This window comes from Mauremys reevesii, unplaced genomic scaffold, assembly GCF_016161935.1.
Source record: "Mauremys reevesii isolate NIE-2019 unplaced genomic scaffold, ASM1616193v1 Contig38, whole genome shotgun sequence".
NCBI lineage: Eukaryota > Metazoa > Chordata > Testudines > Geoemydidae > Mauremys > Mauremys reevesii.
This window is the reverse complement of record NW_024100849.1, coordinates 325,929-345,536: the sequence shown is the minus strand read 5'-3', so window position 1 is coordinate 345,536 and position 19,608 is coordinate 325,929. Positions and strand designations below refer to the sequence as shown.

The window sequence follows — 19,608 nt, the reverse complement described above, 5'->3', positions numbered from 1 at the left end:
GCAGGACACAGGCCTGGCCCCACACTGCCCCTAGCCTGCCCCTCACCGTGCTTCAGCGGGATGACGCTGGAGGCCCCACAACACAAGTGGGCCCAGGACACAGAGCAGGATGCCATGGCTGGGGCGGAGCTGGGGGTATCCCAGGAGGGGAGAGGAAACCACAACCCCTCTAGAGCCAGCACCTATGGGTAGGTGCTGCTGACAGAGTGCAGCCTTCTTCCCTCATGCCTCGTTTCCTCATGCACCCATCTCTCCCCTCCATGCCCTCCCCACTCCACTTCCCTCCCCCGTGCAACCATCTCTTATCTCCAGACCTCCCACTACCCCTCCTTCCCTCATCCAACCACCAGGCATCACTTCCCATTTCTATTTCTGGGCCAGTGCTGCTGTCAGAGGGAGGCTCTAACCCAGCAGGCTGCAGAAAGGACCCACAGGCCAGTCATCAGAGGCTCGGCTCAGCGCGAAGGCAGGACAATGGCGGATGAGGATATCTATGAGAACATGCCGATGACAGAAGCTGCTCCCCAGCCCAAAGGTAAGCACAAGAGGCTGCACCAGACCCTGGACTCCCGCTGGCCTCTCCTTGGCTTTGTGGTCTCTGCAGAGCGTCCTGGGCAGCGATCGCTTGCTCCACTGACCACGAACCCAGAGCTCAGCCTTGTGCTGGCCAGACAGCACCACGGGCAGTGGGCGAGGGTGCTCGGTCAGTGCTTCCCAGTGCGTTCTCTCCCCTGCCAGTCCCCAATGGGAGAAGGGCACAGGGGGAGAGATGGGAGTCCCTGCACGGCATCCCAGCCTCCTGCCGGGCAGCGCAGTGCCATGGGCTGGCCATAAAAGCCAGCCAGGCTCCCCCTCCCCAGCTCACTGCCACCGTCAGCCTCTCCCAGGAGGAGATCACCAGGGTCGAATCCTCACAGCCCCCATCTCTGGGGACCAGCTCCCTCTCATCCCCCCATTTCACAGTGACACCTCCTTTCCTTACCCTCTGCCCCTTCCCTGCCCGAGTACACGCGTCTAACCGTGAGCAGGGGCAGGGAGATGTAGCTGTGTTAGCAGAGAAGGGTTTTCCCCAGGGCTCGGGGATGGGGAGGGAAGGGAACCGGTTCCTCCAAGGACAAGGAGGAAATGGAGCTGGAAGTGCTGAGATAAGGACCAGGCTGTTTTCCTAAAGCTCCCAGCACAAGGGGCCCCTCTCAGGGCTTTGGCTGGGTGACTGGGCAACAAAATGGCAAATGAAATTCAATGTTGATTAATGCAAAGTAACGCACATTGGAAAACATAATCCCAACTGTACTTATAACATGATGGGGTCTGAATTAGCTGTTTCCACTCAAGAGAGGGATATTGGAGTCACTGTGGACAGTTCTCTGAAAACATCCACTCAATGTGCAGCGGCTTCAAAAAAGCGAACAGAATGTTCAGGATCATTACGAAAGGGACAGAAAATATCCTATTGCCTATATATAAATCCATGGTACACCCACGTCTTGAATACTGCGTGCAGATGTGGTTGCCCCATTTCAAAACAGATATATTGGAATTGGAAAAGGTTCAGAAAAGGGATTAGGGGTATGGAATGGCTGCCATATGAGGAGAGATTAATAAAATTGGGACTTTTCAGCTTAGAAAAGAGACGACTAAGGGGAGATGTGACTGAGATCTATAAAATCATGACTGGTGTGGAGAAAGTAAATAAGGAAGTGTTATTTACTCCTTCCCATAACACAAGAACTAGGGGTCACCAAGTGAAGGTTTAAAACAAACAAACAAAACAAACAAAAGGAAGTATTTCTTCACAGTTAACCTGTGGAACTCCTTGTCAGGGGATATTGTGAAGGCCAGGAGCATAACAGAGTTCCTAGATAAGTTCATGGAGGACAGGTCCATCATTGGCTATTAGCCAGGATGGGCAGGGATGGTGTCCCTAGCCTCTTTGCAAGAAGCTGGGAATGGGCAACTGGGGATGGATTCCCTGTTCTGTTCATTCCCTCTGGGGCACCTGGCACTGGTCACTGTCTGCAGACAGGATGCTGGGGTAGATGGATCTTTGGTCTGACCCAGTCTGGACGTTCTTACATTCTTATGTTTGGTTGTGCAGGTGTCAGCTGGACAAGGGCCTGCTCCAGGGGTTGTTTATCCCCTTTGGTTTCAGTGCAATCCAGATGCCATGTGGCAGCAGTTCTGGATTCGAACACATGAAAGACGCCGGGAAGGGTCAGAAGACAGGCAGGGAGACGGGGCTGTCGGAAGTGGAGGGTGCGGGTGAGGATGTGAGGTTCAGTGGGCAGCTGCAGCTAAGCACCGAGCTCAGCTAGGCTCTCTGCAGCGACAAAGGAAAAACTGGATATGAGTCAGCAGTGTGCCCTTGTGACCTTGTTTCCAAGAAGGCTAACGGCATTTTGGGCTGTATAAGTAGGGGCATTGCCAGCAGATCGAGGGACGTGATCATTCCCCTCTATTCTACATTGGTGAGGCCTCACCCGGAGTACTGTGTCCAGTTTTGGGCCCCACACTACAAGAAGGATGTGGAAAAATTGCAAAGAGTCCAGCGGAGGGCAACAAAAATGATTAGGGGGCTGGAGCACATGACTTATGAGGAGAGGCTGAGGGAACTGGGATAGTTTAGTCTGCAGAAGAGAAGAGTGAGGCGGGATTTGATAGCAGCCTTCAACTCCCTGAAAGGGGGTTCCAAAGAGGATGGTGTTATGGAGTCCCCGGGCGATGCTCTGGAACTGCTCCCCACAAAGCCAGTCAGGACTTTGGGGAGCCTCCTCTCCCATGAAGCAGACTGTCTGCAGGGCAAGAAACTCACACGCCTTCACCTCCTGGGTCTCTTCTGGGAGCATGTAACATATGCCACTTTGTGCGCATCCCACAAGCGAGTCTGCCCAGGCAGGTGTGAGGAAGTGGGAATGTTCCGGCTGTGTGATGTGAATGCTGAGAGGGGAGTATTGACCTGGGAAGGTTGCAGGGGAGTTGTACTGGGACGGCTGCACTGGGGAAGGGAGATACCTGAGCATGTAACCTGAGAACCCAGGAGGGGGGTTGGAGGCCAGGTGACACCTCTGCCTGGGACACTGGAAAAAGGACAGAGGCTGGGGGAGGAGCCAGGGGGAGGCTGAGTGAGAGGCTGGGGGGAGATTCAGTTTGGGAGCTGGCTAGGAAATGGAGGGGAGCCCCGACGGGGCTTGGGCTTCCCAACGGGGCTGTGGCCTCCCTGGGGCCCACAGATGGACCTAATTACAGGGGGTCCTGTTGTTTATACCGGCAAGACCTGTTTTGGACTTTGCTCCTGTCATCTAAATAAACCTTCTGCTTTACTGGCTGGCTGAGAGTCATGGTGAATTGCAGGAAGCCGGGGGTGCCGGGCCTAGTCTCCCCCACACTCGGTGACAGCAGGGTTCTGGGGAAGCCAGAGGGTCCTGCACACACCCCCACTTTTCAGTTAGATGTGACTCTTAGCCAGCCAGTAAAACAGAGGTTTAGTTGCTAGGTGACAGAGTGTCCGGTTATAAACTGAGGCACCCACACATTATTCAGAGGAAACATTACGAACAGCCCCATTTTGTCACTTCTCTCCCCTTCGAGACCGAACTGAGCGAGGTCAATTTAGCCGGTGACCTGGGGAAGTTTGAACCCAGCAACGTTTCCATGGGTGCCCCAGCATCTCTCCCATTCCTTGGGGTGAGTTACACCAGGACAGTCCAGTCTCACGCCCTCCCGTGGGTCTGTTGTGCTTGATGGCGCTTGCAGACTGCATGTGGGAAGGTTCATGCAGCCCGGGCCCTTTTGCCACCCCAATAGCCCTGGGGTTTAAACTGGGATTGGGTCTTTTCCCAGCGCTCCAGTTTGGAGGGCTGCAATTTGGGCTCTCTTGGTTAAGAGCCCCCAGCTTGACTTTGGCCACCCCCTGAACAGGTGTGTCTGTTCCCAGCAGCTTGGCCTCAGCCCCTTGCATTTGACGCCACCACATCGGAGGAGAGTGGTCAGTATACACAGTAAAGCGCTGCCCAAAATGATACAGCTGCAGCTTTCCAAGGGCCTGCACCAGGGCTGGGCATTTCTTTTTTGAGGCCGCATACTTCTGCTTGTGGGGCAGCCGTTTTTTGCACTTCCACTTCATCACAGATGGACCTAGACTGTTCTCAGTGGTGGCAGATGACAGAACAAGGAGCAATGGTCTCAAGTTGCAGTGGGGGAGGTTTCAGTTCGATATTAGGAAAAACTATTTCACTAGGAGGGTGGTGAAGCACTGGAATGGGTTACGTAGGGGGGTGATGGAATCTGCTTCCTTAGAGGTTTTTAAGGTCAGGCTTGACAAAGCCCTGGCTGGGATGATTTAGTTGGGAATTGGCCCTGCTTTGAGCAGGGGGTTGGACTAGATACCTCCTGAGGTCCCTTCCAACCCTGATATTCTGTGATTCTATGAAAACATAAGGAAAAATGTAGTGTGCGCTCAGTGACAGAGAAGCTCCTCCCAGAATCTGTTTCAGGAAAGGCTGAGAACTGCAAACGTAGTAAATTAGTGAGAGGCAGCTTCACCCTTTGGTTAGCGTGAGAGAAGCCACTTCTGCAATGTAAGGGGATTATCTGGGCATCTGAGTGTTGTCTGCTGGTTCCAGGAACCACACCCCATGGGGGAGCGGCGCGAGCTAATGGCTGAGGTCCAGATCAGACAGGGAAGAGGTGCGGCAGGCTGAGACTTTCAGGGAGAGGAGAATCTGACAGTCTTGCATCTCCAAGCAGCTGACGTTCACCTTGGGGAGACCAAATGCAGAGTACACCGAGCACACTTACTTCTGTCTACACAGACAGAAAGCAGCTCTAGTCTTCTCCCTTTAATGTGCAGGGGAGACATAGTCTTCTGGCTTTGCCCTGTGATTCGCCCCTTGGCTGCCTTGCAGGGAGGAGCCCAGCATCCTGGGGATGGGTTATTAGACAGGGATGCTGTAGAAAGGCCCTTCTGGGCACACTGCTGCTGTCAGCCCCACTTTTCTCCTGCACAGAATCATTTCCCCTCATTTCTCTGCCTCGTTGTATTCATATTTCATAAGTTGTTTCAGGTTCCTTTTCTCACTTAAAAATACTCTTTGGGCCTGGACTGCACAACCCCTAAACTTCCCTCCCAAGAAATGCTAACGCAGGGGGAACGCCCTGCTCCCAGATCTCTCTCACAGGACGCCTGCCTGGCACTAGAGTCACTCCTGATTTAGGGAGGGTCGCTTTTCACATTCAAGTTCAGGTCGGTTCTGACCTTATTTGGCCTCATTCCGCTGCTGCTATTAAGCACACTCAGGGACTAGGAGGCTGAGCAGGTATTGGATTTGGGGGGTGGAGTTTCCTCAGTCAGTGGCATTTGAGCTGTAACTTTCCATGGATACATTTCTTCTTCTCCTTCAAGGAAACCCTCCCAAGACATCGGTCCCTTGGCGGCACAGGGCAGGGGGCATCGTCACTGCTGTCCTTCTCCTCCTGGGTCTGGCCCTGGCCACGTCCCTCCTTGCTGTGACACTTCTATGTAAGTTCATCTGCAGCTCCAAGCCCAACGTTTGCCAACTTCCATACAGGCCAGCTGGCTCAACTGGGGGGGGCACCCCCACATTCCAGCAGAATGTCGACCGTGTTTCCAGTCTGTCCCTCCAAAAAAATCTCCTGCTCCAGGGAGATCGAATGGAGCTGTAAGATCTTGCCCTGCTGGTTTGATACTGGCACAAACTTTCTAAGTCTAACGATGGTCCAGCACAGGAACAGGTCACCTGGCGAGGCTGTGGAACCCCCATCACGGGAGGTTTTTAAGGACAGGTTAGACAGCCACCTGTCAGGGATGGTCTGGGTGAACTTCATCCTGCCTGAGCATCACCTCAGGGACTTCAGATCACATGTGGCAGCCCCACATGCTCAACCTGCGCTCAGAGGGTCACGCTAGGTCCTTTCCTGACCACATATCACCAGCACGAGTGTCAGCCTCAGGCGTCCTCATCGCACCATTGAAATTCCCTACGGAGAGACCTGACGGTCCAGTGGTTCATGCGCTTGTCTGGGGGCTCAGACTGCTGGGTTTAATTCCCTGCTCTGCCAAAGAGTCCCTGCCCTGGAGCCAGCGAACAGCTGAAAACAGGGAGCTGGAGTGGAGAGCTCTTGGAGGAGAGGGGAGAAAAGCCCCTGTTCCTTAGGGGCAGTGAGTGGCAAAGACGACTGGCGCCTCCCCGTCCTGGGGGGCCACAATCTAAAGGGGAGGACACGTGACCGCCCCACATGTCTCCTCTGCCTAGCGACCCCTGAGCTCAGTCCAGGGCCACCATGCACTCCCGCCCCAGCAGAGTTACCTGCGGGGGTCTCTGTCCTTCTCCCACTCTCCTCCCCCCTCCCCCCAGCACATTCGGCCGCTCTCCCTGGCAGCCGGGGCCGGGCGAGGAGCAGGAGGGAGCCGCGTCTCATGCAGCTGAAGCCGGGCGCTCCAGGTCACTGCTCTGTGCAGGGCAGCAGCTGCCTGAGAGCCTGGCTGGGGGCGCAGGGCCGGGACGCCCCCACCAGAGCTCTGCTGCTGGGCACAGGGGCTGAGTGAGCCGGAAACGTGCCAGCGGGTCAGGGGACTCCAGCTTGCTCGACCCCTGTCCCTGGTAGCCTGGCCTTGATGGGGTAGCCCCCGCCACCTCCCCACCAGGCTCTCAGGCACCTGCTGCGCTGCACAGAGCAGAGACCCTGAGCGGCCAACATGAGAAGTGGCTGGTCCTGCCCCCTCCACTCCCTGCCCGGGCCCGGCTGTCGGGGATGCGGCCGAGCGTGACAGGGGTCAGCGTCAGCGGGAGAAGGACACAGCCCCTCTTTCTCCCCCTCCCCCCCCCGGCATGCCAAGCAGAAATCTGGGGGGCGCTTCACCCTGCACCCCCCCACACCATGCGTCGCCTCTGGCGAGTGGGTTCTTGAGAGTTTGCTGGTTTGCGGTGTTCAGTTTGCAGAGGCTGGTATGGGCCGTGCGCTGAGAGATGCAGAGCCTGTGATCACATCAGATCGGGTGAGGGGCTTCCCTGGTTAGGGGGCCTACAAAGGCAGCCAAGCCGTTGGAAAGAAGCCAGCAAACAACTGGGAACAGGGGAGTTAGCGTGCGGGATTGTAAGGAGAGTTTGGGGGAGGGGCAGTGGCGTTCTGTTTTTGTGTGGTGTGGGGTTTTCTCTCTCCTTGGCAGGCGCTTAGGCAGGAAGGGTGTGACAGATACAGAGGCAGCAGTGGTAGTGACCCAAGCAATGGAAGAGACAGTGAAGATGACCGGATGTGGAAGCTGCGGGATGTACATGTTTCTGGAGCAGGTACCTGAAAAGAGCTTGTTTGTATGAAGCTCCGCCTGAGAGAGCTGATGGAAGAGAAGAGACGAGGTTTGGAGATGCAGGTGGAAACTATGGTTGAGTTTTGAAGGGGATTTGAGCAGATGATGGAGGGAAGGTGAGAGGAGGCTGAAGGGAAAACTCAGGACTGGCAGATCCAAGCTGGACTGGAGAACGCGGAAGGGAGACTGCTGGGTGAGTAAAGTGGCCAGTGGAAACGTGATGATGAGAACCGGGCATAGGAAAAGACCAGCTAGAGAAGGAGAAGTAGAGCTCAGGAACAGGTTTGCTGAGTTGGAAAGTGAAGAAGGCTGCAGCAGGGAGTAGCAGAAGGTGGGAGGGCCAGGGAGAAGAGAAGAGCAGCTAGTCCTACAAGAAGAGGGGAAGAGTCAATGTACCTACCCAGAGTTCGGAGCCCCAGGAGGACAGATGATGACTTGCAGTAGATCACAAGGGAGAACAAAAGACAAGGGGACTTGCATTCAGAAGGAACGAGAGATAGGCTGGAGAATGGCACCAACACCAGGAAGAGGCAGGTCTACAGACTGGTGACTCCTTACTAAAAGGAATGGACAGGCCTGGCAGCAGAGCTGATCCAGGGAACAGAAGGGTGAGCTGTCTGCCGAGAGCTAATGTATGGGACATGGACCTGAGGCTGAAGAGGATCCTAATTGGAGCAGGAAGGAATCCACTGATTGTCTTTCACATGGGAACAAATGATACTGCTAGATTCTTGCTGGAATGGATCAAGGGAGATGATGCCAGGCTGGGGAACACATTTAAAGAAATGGAGGCTCAGGTGATCTTCAATGGGATTCTACCTGTCCCTAGAGGAGGAGAAGGGAGGTGAGACAAGATGATGATGATCAATGCACGGCTCAGGCAGTGGAGCTCTAAGGAGGTCTCTGAGCTGTTCGTCCACTGGGAGGCATTCACGGACAAAGGACTGTTCTCATGGGACAGACTCCCCCTGAGTAGGGTGGGAATAGATTCTGGGGTGGAGGGTGGCACAACTAGTTAAAAGAGCTTTAAGGTTGGAATTCAGTGGAGACAGCTGAGAGATGCTCATGTAATCTCCACTTCTGATTCTAATATTGAGCAGGAGAAAATCAAGTAAGAGCAGACACAGCAAAGGAGAAAGGAACAGCAGAGGGAAGGAGAATGGACATCAAGAGGAAAGACAGTTCCCAAACCAATGATGCTAACAACCAAGTAGTAGGTGATACTGGCAGTAGCATGACTGTGCCTAATCGTGTGAGGAGCCCTGCGAAGCCGAGCAGAAACAACTAAGGTGTCTATGCACCAATGCAAGAAGCCTGGGAGACAAAATGGAGGAACCAGATCTACTGGTGCAGGAAGTGAAACCAGATGTTACGAGGATAACAGAAACACGGTGGAATAGTAGCTAGGAATGGAGTACAGACAATGGAGAGTATGTGCTGCTCAGGAAAGACAGAAATGAAGGTGAAGGAGGTGCAGTAGCATTGTATATTGATGAGGAGATAGACTGACTGTAAAGAAATTAGAAGTGCTGGAATGGCTAAAACAGAGTGTGTTTGGGTCAAAATCACTTTGGGGAAGAAAGCTACCAGAGGCTCCCCTGAGACAGTGCTTGGGGCCTGCTACAGACCCCAGGATCCTATCTGGATATGGATAGAGACCTCTGGAAAAACTTCAATTAAATATATACTCCTGGGAGCTGTGTGATTATGGGAGACTTTAATTTCCCGGATACAGACCGGAGGACGAGTGCTAATCATCATGGTATGGCCAGGGCTGGTGCAAGAAAGTTTCATGCCCTAGGTGAAACTTCCGCTTTGCGCCATCCCCACACCCAGCTAACCCCGCCCGCTGCCGCGCCCCCCCATGGCAGCTAACCACATCCACCCGCCCCTCCCACCAGAGGAGCCCCCCCCCTGCAGTTAACCACGCCCACCTGTCCCTCCCACCCGAGGAGCCCCACTGCAGTTAACCACGCCCACCTGTCCCTTCCACCAGAGGACCCCCCCTCACGGCAGCTAAACCTGCCCACCACGGCAGTTAACTCAGCCCGCCACCCCACCCGCCCGGGAGCCCCTCCTGCTGCAGCTACCCCCGCAGCTAACCCCGCCCGGGAGGCCCCCATTCTGTGGCAGCTAACCCCACCCGGGTAGCCCCCCCTACGACAGCTAACCCTGTCTGGGGAGGCCCCCCCATTCTGTGGCAGATAACCCCACCCGGGGAGCCCCTCTCTGCAACAGCTACCCCCCGCAGCTAACCCCACCCGGGGAGCCTCCCCCTACGACAGCTAACCCCGCCCGGGGAGTCCCCCCCCCATTCTGTGGCAGCTAACCCCACCCGGGTAGCCCCCCCTACGACAGCTAACCCCGTCTAGGGAGGCCCCCCCACTCTGTGGCAGCTAACCCCGCCCGGGGAGCCCCTCTCCGCGGCAGCAAACTCCTCCTGGGGAGCCCGCCCCAGCTCACCTCCGCTCCGCCTCCTCCGCTGAGCACACAGCTCCCGCTCTAAGTGACCTCCCCTCCCAGGCTTGCGGCGCCGATTCCCCCACTCTAATTCCCCTCCAATCGGTGCCGCAAGCCTGGGAGGAGAGGAGACTTAGAGCTGGGCTGTGTGCTCAGCAGAGAAGGCAGAGTGGAGATGAGCTGGGGCGGGGAGCGGTTCCCCTGTGGGCCCCCCTCCCCGTTACTGCGGGCAGCCCTCCCCACGCCCCCCTGCCCCAGCTCACCTCTGCTCCACCTCCTTGCCTGAGGAGGCTTTTAGGCGCCCTCAACTGCTAGGTGCCTAGGCAGCTGCCTAGTTGGCCTAGTGGTTGCACCGGCCCTGGGTGTGGTCCACACTTTCCTGGCTGTGAGAGCGGACAGAGTTCTGTCCCAAAGAGTCACCAACCCAAGACCAAGGTGATGCCATTTGAGACTGAGTGTTGGTGAGTAGGAAGGATCTCCTGAGAAGAGCTGGTTGTAGGGGACAACCTTGGTTCGTGTGATCACGAGCTAATTCAGTTTCAACTAAATGGAAGGATAAACAAAACTAGGTCTGCAACTAGGGGCCTTCATTTCAAAAGGAGAAACTTTAAAATATAATTGACTGGGTGGAAGGACTCAAGGATCTGAAAGTGGGGGAGGCTTGGAATTACTTTCAGTCCAAGTTACAGAAGTTCTCTGACACCTGCATCCCACGCAAGGGGAAAAACTTCCTAGGGAAGGGTTGTGGACCAGGCTGGATGAACAAGCATCTCACACAGGTGATTAAGAGAAAGCAGAAATCCTACAAGGAATGGAAGATGGGATGGATCAGCAAGGAAAGCCACGTCTTAGAGATCAGAAAGTGCAGGGAAAAGTGAGAACTGCTGAGAGCCAAGCAGAGCTGGACCTTGCAAAGGGAACTAAAACCAACAGTAAATGGTTCTAGAGCCATATAAACAAAAAGGGACTGCCCGACACGGAGGGTGTGTGGAGATTGGAGATAATCTAGCCATGGGCAAATGCCTAAACAAATAATTTGCCTCCGTTTTTAATAAATGGAATGAGGAGTTTATGGGTAGTGGCAGGCTGGTTAATGGGAATGAGGATAAGGAAGTAGAAATTACCACATCTGAGATGGAAGTCAAACTCGAACAGCTTAATAGGACCAAACTGGATAATCTCCATCCAAGAATATTAAAGGAACTGGCACACGAAGTTGCAAGCCCACCAGCAAGAATTTTTTAGTGAATCCATAAACTCAGAGGTCAGACCCTATAACTGGAGAATTGCTAATGGAGTTCTGATTTTTTAGAAACTGGAAAAAAGTGATCTGGGAAAATCCAGAACTTTTAGTTTGATCTTAATTGTATGCTAGGTCTTCGAACAAATTTGGGAGGAGAAAGTAGTTAGGGGCATAGAGGTTAATGGTAAATGAGATAAAATTCAACATGGTTTTACAAAAGGTAGATCATGCCAAACGAACCTTCTCTTTCTTTGAGAAGATAACTGATTTTTTAGAGAAAGGAATTACAGTTGTTCTCATCTATCTGGATTTCAGGGCATTTGATACCATGCCACATGGGAAATTATGAGTCATCTTGGAGAAGAGGGGGATTAATATTGCTGTTAATCGCTATGTGCATGACCTTGCACTTTGCACAATTAAATTTCATCCCATTTCTACTACTCCAGGTGTCAAGGTTGTCCAGCTCTACTCGTATGAAATTCCAGTCCTCCTCCATGCTGGCAATACCTCTCAACTCTGTGTCATCTCTTGATTTCATTAGCACACTCCTCTTTTTGTGCAAAGGTCTTTAATGAAAACGTTAAATAAGATTTGTCCCAAGAGTGATCCCGAGGAACTCCACGAGTAACCTCCTCCAGCCTGACAGTTCACCTTTGAGCATGATCAGTTGTAGTCTCCCATTTAACTGGGTCCTTATCCACCTTTCAATGGGGTCGGGAAGGAATTTTCCCCCAAATCAGATTGGCAGAGACTCTGAGGTTTTTTGTCGTCCTCTGCAGCCTGGGGCACGGATCACTTGCAGGTTTGAACTAGTGTAAATGGTGGATTCTCTGTAACTTGAAGTCTTTAGATCATGGTTTGAGGAGTTCAGTAACTCAGCCAAAGGTTATGGGACTATTACAGGAGTGGGTGGGCGAGGTTCTGTGGCCTGCAGGAGGTCAGATTATGATCATGATGGGCCGTTCTGGCTGTAAGGTCTATGAGACCTGTCTCTGCCTCAGTTAACCACCTCTAAAGTGGGGGGAGGAGACTTCCCTACTTCACAGGCAGGGGTGGCTCTAGAGCCCAGCGGGGCAAGCACCCGCCTGGGGCGGCCCTTTCCCAGGGGGGCGGCAGGCTGGGCCGGTGGACCTGCCGCAGTCATGCCTGCGGGAGGTCCACCGGAACCTCGGGACGACCGGACCTGCCGCAGGCATGACTGCGGACGGTTCGCTGGTCCCGCGGCTCGGCTGGACCTCCCGCAGGCCCGCCTGCGGCAGCTCAACCGGAGCCGCCGGACCAGCGAACCGCCCGCAGCTGCAGGAGGGTCAGCCGAGCCGCGCGACCCGCGGACCCTCCGCACTCATGCCCGCGGCAGGTCCGCTGCTCCCGCGGCTCGGGGGCGCCTCCCGGGCATGATTGCTTGGGGCGGCCAAATTTGTAGAGCCGCCCCTGTTCACAGGGGTGTTGTGTGACATTAAGTAATATATGAAAGGTTGTGAGCTGCTCAGATCCTACCGTGAAAGGAGCCAGAGACGTACGATGGATTGTGGGAAAGATTCCGCAGGCAGCACTTAGATCACAGGTCTGTTGATGATGAACAAGCTGGAAGAGAAACTGGCTCCCTGGGGCATCGCTGTGTTGACCCTGCAGCACTAAGGGGAGTGAAGGCTGATTTTTAGGGACAGATGCTCTGCAGGTGTAAATCAAAGTAGCTCCTCTGAAGTCAGATTGACACCATCTGAGCAGCTGGCCATTAGTCTGCAAGCCCGGATCCTCAGAAGCATTTGGGCTCCTGGTTTCCATAGAAATCACTGGGAGTATGGGGCCTGAACACTTCTAAGGGTCCGGGCCTCCAGTTAGCAGACAGGCCCCTGAGACACACCAGGAGTGGAGCTGTCAGGATTGTTAATAAGCACTTGGATGGCCACAGTGCCCAGAAGCTGCACCCAGGTCCTACTTTCCATAGCGCTAGGTGCTGCACAAACACACAGTAAAATGAGGTCATAGAATCCCAGAACCATCGGGTGAGAAGGGACCCCAGGGGAATCTAGTCTAACCCCTGGCAAGATGCAGGATTTGTTGTGTCTGACCCATCCCAGACAGACGGCTCCAGCCTCCTTTTGAAAACCTCCCGTGAAAGAGCTTCCACAACCTCCCAAGGCGTCTGTTCCTGAGATTTACTCTCAATCGGCTCTGCTGGAGTTTGTAGCTCCCTGCTCCACGGAGCTGATGCCCTACGTTAAGACGGTGTAACATACACCAGGAGAGAGCCCCGAACGGGGCCTTGGCTGTGCCGGTGTCCCTCCTCGGGAGGGAAGCTGTCCAAGATTAAAATAAAAGACGTCATAGAGAACAGCCTCGCGCTCGGAGCATGTTCCTTCTCTGGGCGCGGCTGGTCTCCAGCCGCAGTTCGGTTTGGTCGCTGACCTGCAGATGTGTGATTTCTAGATCTCCGGGCACAGAGCAAGCTGCAAGCGGTTGAAGAAGCGGGGCAGAAGCTCCAAGTCTCTCTGCAGCCTGACAACGCCTCGGACGCGTCAGCGAAGGGATCGGACAGTAAGTCGCAGGACGAGGGTCTTAGGCATCAGGGTGAGTTCCCCTCCCTTGGCCTGGAAGCTGAGCACTCTCCTGCCTACAGGGATGGTGGGTGCCTGGCTTCCTCCTGCTCCCCTCCAGATACTTCCCTGCCAGACTCTGTTCCCCAGCAGGAAAATCATCCTTTATTTCTCCCACCTAGAGTCGATTTTGACTGAGCTGTTGAGAGCAGGGACTGTCCCCTCCTGTCCGTTCAGCGCCTGGCACACAGAGGCCTGCAGGTGCTGCTCTACTGCACGTACTGATAATCAAGTGTTCTGCAACTCCACTGAGGTCGCTGTGACTTTCTTCTAGGTCTGCAGCTATTGGATGAAGCGCAGGCAGGAGTCCGGATGCTGAAAGCCCAGCTGGGTAACGTCAGTGCAGCATATGGAGAAATCCAGATCCGGCTGGACAACGTCAGTGCAGCGTATGGAGAAATCCAGATCCGGCTGGGTAACGTCAGTGCAGCGTATGGAGAAATCCAGATCCGGCTGGACAACGTCAGTGCAGCACGAGCAGCAGTGCAAGGTCGCTACAGTAAGTACTAGCTGCAGTGCTGGCTGGTGCCATTTCTGCTGCTGCTGAGGATGAACGGAGGATTTCAGGCTCCCAGGCTGACAACTCAGCGCCTTTCTCCAGCACCAAGTTCTCTTTCATTAAAAATCACCGGTGGCTGCACCTGGGCCCACACTGTGGTGATCGGTGTGGAGTTAAATTACACCCTAGGCCTCGTTAGCCTAATGGGAGCACCCAGCTTTCAGCTCTTCTTAGACGCTCCAAACCTGTCAGGTCACAGGCAAAAAGTGACCCTGGCATTTCAGTGTATGGGGCGTTACTTTCAGAACCATCCCGGAGTGTTGGGGTGGGACACTGATTTGCAAATGACCCGAGACTTCAACTTCTCATGATCACTGAAAATATTTGATGCAGAACCAGGAGATCTTCCACCTTGGGCAGCTACATTCCCCCACCTGAATTCCCCCTGCCGCTCAGCTGCACAGTGAGTCTCCCCTTTCCCATTACAGCCGTGCTGCTCTGCACTGGGACCAGCGCCCATGCTCCAGCCCAGATGCAGCTGCATTTCAGTGCTGGGGGAGTGACCCCGTGGTGTCTGCTTTCTGCAGCGCTCTTTGGGATCCATCATGTGGCCACAAAAGCTACTTATTGTGATGCTGGAGAATCAGGATTCAGAAGCTCCCTGGGCTGGGGGCAGCTGAAGGGCAGGGGAAATGCAGCACTAAAAACCCTGAGCTCCCTGCGTGTGTCCCTGTGACTTTAGCCCAGGCGTCTCACCTCAGTCTCTGCTCCTAGGTGACATGCTCACAAAGCTCTCCAGGGGCTGGAGGTTTTACAGTGGGAACCTCTATTACTTTTCACAAGAAAGGAAGTCGTGGGACGAGGCCAAGCGGTTCTGTGTGTCTCAGGACTCGCACCTGACCTCTGTCTCCTCCCAGGCGGAACAGGTGAGTGCAGGAAGCTCCTAGTGGCTTGGACAATGGGTCAGTGCCTTGTTTCATACCTGAAGGAGGTGGAAGGTGGCAGCTGAGGTTGCAAATCTGTGACATGCTTGTGGCAAACTATTGGAGAGGATGCCAAGCTTTGAAACCTGACCCAAGGGATTCACCCATCAGTTTAAAAGCAGAGATGGGCAGAGGAAGAGAGCCAGGATCTGGGATGCTGGAGGAGGAGGATTTGGGGTCAGGCTCATTTCTGATTTTCCCTACTTCCAATGTAGCATTTCCAGCAAACCCAATGACCTTTCCCAGTGACGACCCACTTTGATCTCTCTCCCCAGTCCGAGGGCTCAGGCAGTGGTGGATTGTCCAATGGGCGGACGGGGCCTGTGCCCCACCCCCAACAGAAATCCACCATGGGATGGCGGAAGCCCGTAGCCCCGGCAGAAGTACCGGGCAGGCAGGTGGGGTGGGAGAAGCCGCAGTGCTCCGACCCTACTTCGCAGCAGAAGCACCAGGCAGCAGGGGAACCCTCCCGACCTGGCTCCTACACTATGGCCCTGGGACTGGAGAAGCGCATGCTCCCTGTGAGGCCTCAGGCCTTGGGGAGCTCTTACTCCATGCTGCGGCCCCACTGCAGCCCTCACCCCAGGCCTCTGCAGCAGTTTTGGAGGAGGAAAATCCCACCCTCCGGCAGGGCCAGACTTTGCACCCAGTTCTCTGCTCCGAGCTTTGCCTCCTGCAAGGGCAGGGGGCTGGTGTGAACTCTGAGGTGCCCGTCAGTACCTGCCTCAGCCCAGCTCTGAGGGGGCCGTGGGGGGAGGGTTCTGAGACAGGTCCCTTCTGTTAGCCCCAGGCAGATACAGATGCAGACACAGACACAGAGCTGCTCCAGGGCTCCCTCAGGGTCTCCCAGCTAGTCACTGTCAGCGTTGGGGGCAGGACACCACGTCTCCCACTGCCCAGTGCCCTGCTCACACCACCAGACGCCCTTTCCTCTCCTCCAAAATCTGTTCAGCCCAGGCAGCTGTGGCTGCATCCTGCAGCCTCTCTTGGGTGACCTGCACATGCTGCAAACTGTGTTGTGCAGGAGTTTCTCTCCAAGGAGACCAAGGGAGAAGCTCACTGGATTGGACTCACCGACCAGGAGACAGAAGGCAGCTGGCGCTGGGCGGATGGCACAGAATACAGAGCAGACGCAAGCAGGGGGTGAGTAAAGCTTGAGAAACGTGATTATTTATTACACGTTTGGTCACAAGCTCTTTCGGGCAGCGTCTGTGCGGCCCCTGGTGTCTATGCAGCACCCGGCACAGTGGGCCTGATCCTGAGGGAGGCCCCCGGGCGCTGCCACGACAACTGTGAATCCTCTCAGGAATTTCTGCTAATGCCCCTTTGCTTAGAGCAGGAGCCTCAACACGGAGTGTGTGTTCAGTGCCCACTGAGACCCAGGGCCAGAGCCTCCCCTGCGTAACTCGGCATTGACTTGAATGAACCACAGGGATTTACACCAGCTGAGGATCTGGCCCCAAGTCGACTCAGTGCAGCCAGGGGAGTCTGGAGTGAGCGGCAGGTTCCCGCTCTCCTTGGGATTGCGCTGCGCCTCCCTTGGTCAGGCTGGGCACGGGGAGGCTGTGGGGCCGGGGCCAAGGCCGGAGCCAGCTGCAGTCGGTGCAGTGACCTCAGGGGGCTGTGGGCGAGGCCCATAAGCAGGGCCAGGGAGAAGTTAATGACTGGCCCCCGCTACCCCTGTCAACAGCAGAGTCCACAGAGCAGAACTGAGCTCTGGGATTGGCTGTGGTTCTGCCCTGAGACATTAACACTCTGATCTGTAGGTTCTGGGTGGAGAATCAGCCAGACAATTACGATCCGAAGAAAGATGGTGGAGAAGACTGTGTTCACACCGTTCCAAGGAACCGGAATTTGTGGAATGATGCCAAGTGCACTCAGCCTTTCAGGTGGATTTGTAAGCAGGCCCATGGACCGGCTGGGCTGTGACATGCAGGTCTCAGCACGTCAAAAAGCACTTTAATTTTCAAGCTAGAATATTTCCCAGCGACCTGCTGGTGAGGAGCTCTTTACACTGGAGGGGCCGCATGGGATGTGCATTGCCGGGGGAGCCCCCAGGAGGAATCCTGGATGGACCAGCCTGAATTCCTCCTAGTGGCTTCTAGGGCGCACGTGGCAAAGTACTTGCTCCACCAGCCTCTGGGAGGGTGTGGTGAGCTCCCAGCTCACTTCCCCTTACGCCCAGGGAGCTGCCAGCAAGGAGCAAGAACGGCATTTCCCCATGAGATTCTGGCCAGCTCCTCATAGACTTTAAGGTCAGAAGGGACCATTATGATCATCTAGTCTGACCTCCTGCACAAAGCAGGCCACAGAATCTTACCCATCCACTTCTATAACAAACCCCTAACCTATGTCTGAGTTACTGAAGTCTTCAGATTTTGGTTTGAAGACCTCAAGCTGCAGAGAATCCTCCAGCAAGTGACCCGTGCCCCACGCTGCAGAGGAAGGCAAAAAACCTCCAGGGCCTCTGCCAATTTGCCCCGGAGGAAAATTCCTTCCCGACCCCAAATATGGCAATCAGTTAAACCCTGAGCATGTGGGCAAGACTCACCAGCCAGCACTCAGGAAAGAATTCTCTGTAGTAACTCAGATCCCATCCCATGTAACTCAGTTCCCATCCCATGTAACTCAGATCCCATCCCGGAGCTTGTGGTTGAGCTACAGCATGGATTCCAAAAGCCATCCAATCTTGAACAATGACAGTCTCTAAAGGCTCCGTCTTTACCATGCGGGGCAGACACGAACAGAGGAGAGGATATTTCCTCCCCCTTTGCTCTGCTCAGCTCATCCTTTACATCACTAGTCGCCTCCTCTATGATGACACTCAACTCCGCCTCCTGTGGTGCCACCTTGGGACTTCCTTTTTCTGTCTTCAGACTGCTAGTAGCTTCTGCATTGCCAACTTCCTCTTTTGACTCTCCCTGTGGCTTCTTAGACTTAATCTCCTGCTCCGCTTCTAAAGGTACTGTGTCAGCCTGAGCTAATTCTCTCACCCTACTTCTAGTAATTGGCTCTGCAGATTTTTCTGTCTCTGTCGGTTCCACCATATCAGTAGGGATGGGAACCAATTCTTATACTCCTCTAACACATCTCTTAACTTTTTCAACTCTCTGATTCTTTTTAACAGCTGACCACTGTCTGATTTATAACCATCCAGCGATTTTAAGCTGGCATCCAAAGTTTGCTGGGCTTTTCTGCGTAACTCTATTTTTTTTATTTAATTTCTTTCCCAGCGAACTATAAGCTATGAGCAGACATTCAACAGCTATTCCCTTCACCAGTTTAGCCTCTCTTTTTTTCCCCGCTTTGTTTCTACATCAAATACTTCACTCACAAAACCCCATGGGTTACAATGCTCAGATATCATCTCAGCTGCTCTAAACCTCCTCCATGTTCCTGAATGTATTTTCTAGCAAAGTTTTCTAGAGCCATACTGTGGGCAACTTCAACAGACTCTACTCTTGCCCTTACTTCACTTACCTTAACATGTAACACAGAACTCATTTGAATTCTAACACTTCACTAGCTTATGTAATAAACTATAATGAACACTCTGTTGCTTTACTCTGTAACTGAAGGCGTCCCTTCACAGAAACAACAGGAACTAATACCCCAAACTGGTTTTCTACCTAGTTCAATAAGTCCCAAGTAAATGATAGAGGGGTGGGGGCACGTTTCCCTCTCTTCCCTCGATGGCTCATAGCTGATCGAGAGGTTTTTTCCTCTGTCAGGACCTGCCAAACAGCCGGGAACACTGAGGCCGACGGATCAGAGGTGCAGCCTGAGAGAGTTATGGGGACTGAAGAAATGTACAAGTTCTGAGTTACTGCAGCCTCTTGGCAGCAATTAATGCATAGATTTATCCACTCCCCCGCCACCACTTAGTGTGGGTCATCGGGCCCGATGCTACTGCTTGTATCTTATTGGTACCATTCGTTACAACTCCGACCTCCAACAAAGCCCCTTAAATGCACGTATCATTTTAAATAATATCACTTTTAAAATAATAACACTATTACTGTATAATATTACTTTTAAAAATAATATCATTACTTTATCTTGCAAGATTAAATTCAAAACCTCTAAGTTAAAACTTTAAATCAAACCACAATACAGAACAGGAAATACTGGGACTGCTGCCAAACCGCAGCCACAGGAAATCAGGTTCCGGTATTCTTAAGAGTGAGTTAGCAAGACATGCAATCTTGCTTTCTAATTCTCTGTAACTTTAACTCTTTAGTTATGCCTCAGGTGAGATTCTCAGGGGTCTAAGGATGCCTGGAATCCCTGAAAATTCCTGTCACCCACTCCTTCGAGACTCCTGGCTGGCTCGCCAGTCTATAGCCTGATTTAGGATGCACTAATAACATTAATTTAATGTATCAATTTAATTTAAATTTAATTTAATCTAATTTAATTATCAGTCATATTAATTAGTATGTGTCTTAGGCTCACCAATCTGTTTGATCAGAAGATAACAGTTCTTGTCCCGAATCAGG

At 53.6% G+C, this 19,608-nt stretch overlaps 1 protein-coding gene across 1 annotated transcript; it reads left to right on the top strand.

Moving 5' to 3' along the window:
- The first annotated feature begins 388 nt into the window (after positions 1 to 388).
- On the top strand, positions 389 to 17,447 carry LOC120393925 (C-type lectin domain family 4 member F-like). The gene is made up of 6 exons (XM_039518385.1): positions 389 to 535; positions 13,461 to 13,601; positions 13,902 to 14,126; positions 14,901 to 15,052; positions 16,134 to 16,252; positions 16,876 to 17,447. Exons 1-6 carry the CDS (start codon positions 475 to 477, stop codon positions 17,036 to 17,038), a joined length of 861 nt encoding a protein of 286 aa, XP_039374319.1. The 5' UTR covers positions 389 to 474; the 3' UTR covers positions 17,039 to 17,447.
- Positions 17,448 to 19,608: the final 2,161 nt, after the last annotated feature.

Excerpts from the sequence above, each read along its gene's own strand:
- LOC120393925 (XM_039518385.1), top strand. The coding sequence starts at position 475 with ATGGCGGATGAGGATATCTATGAGAACATGCCGATGACAGAAGCTGCT. Across the intron at positions 536-13,460 it reads AGCTGCTCCCCAGCCCAAAG|ATCTCCGGGCACAGAGCAAG; the intron begins GTAAGCACAAGA and ends TGTGATTTCTAG. Across the intron at positions 15,053-16,133 it reads TCTCCTCCCAGGCGGAACAG|GAGTTTCTCTCCAAGGAGAC; the intron begins GTGAGTGCAGGA and ends TGTGTTGTGCAG.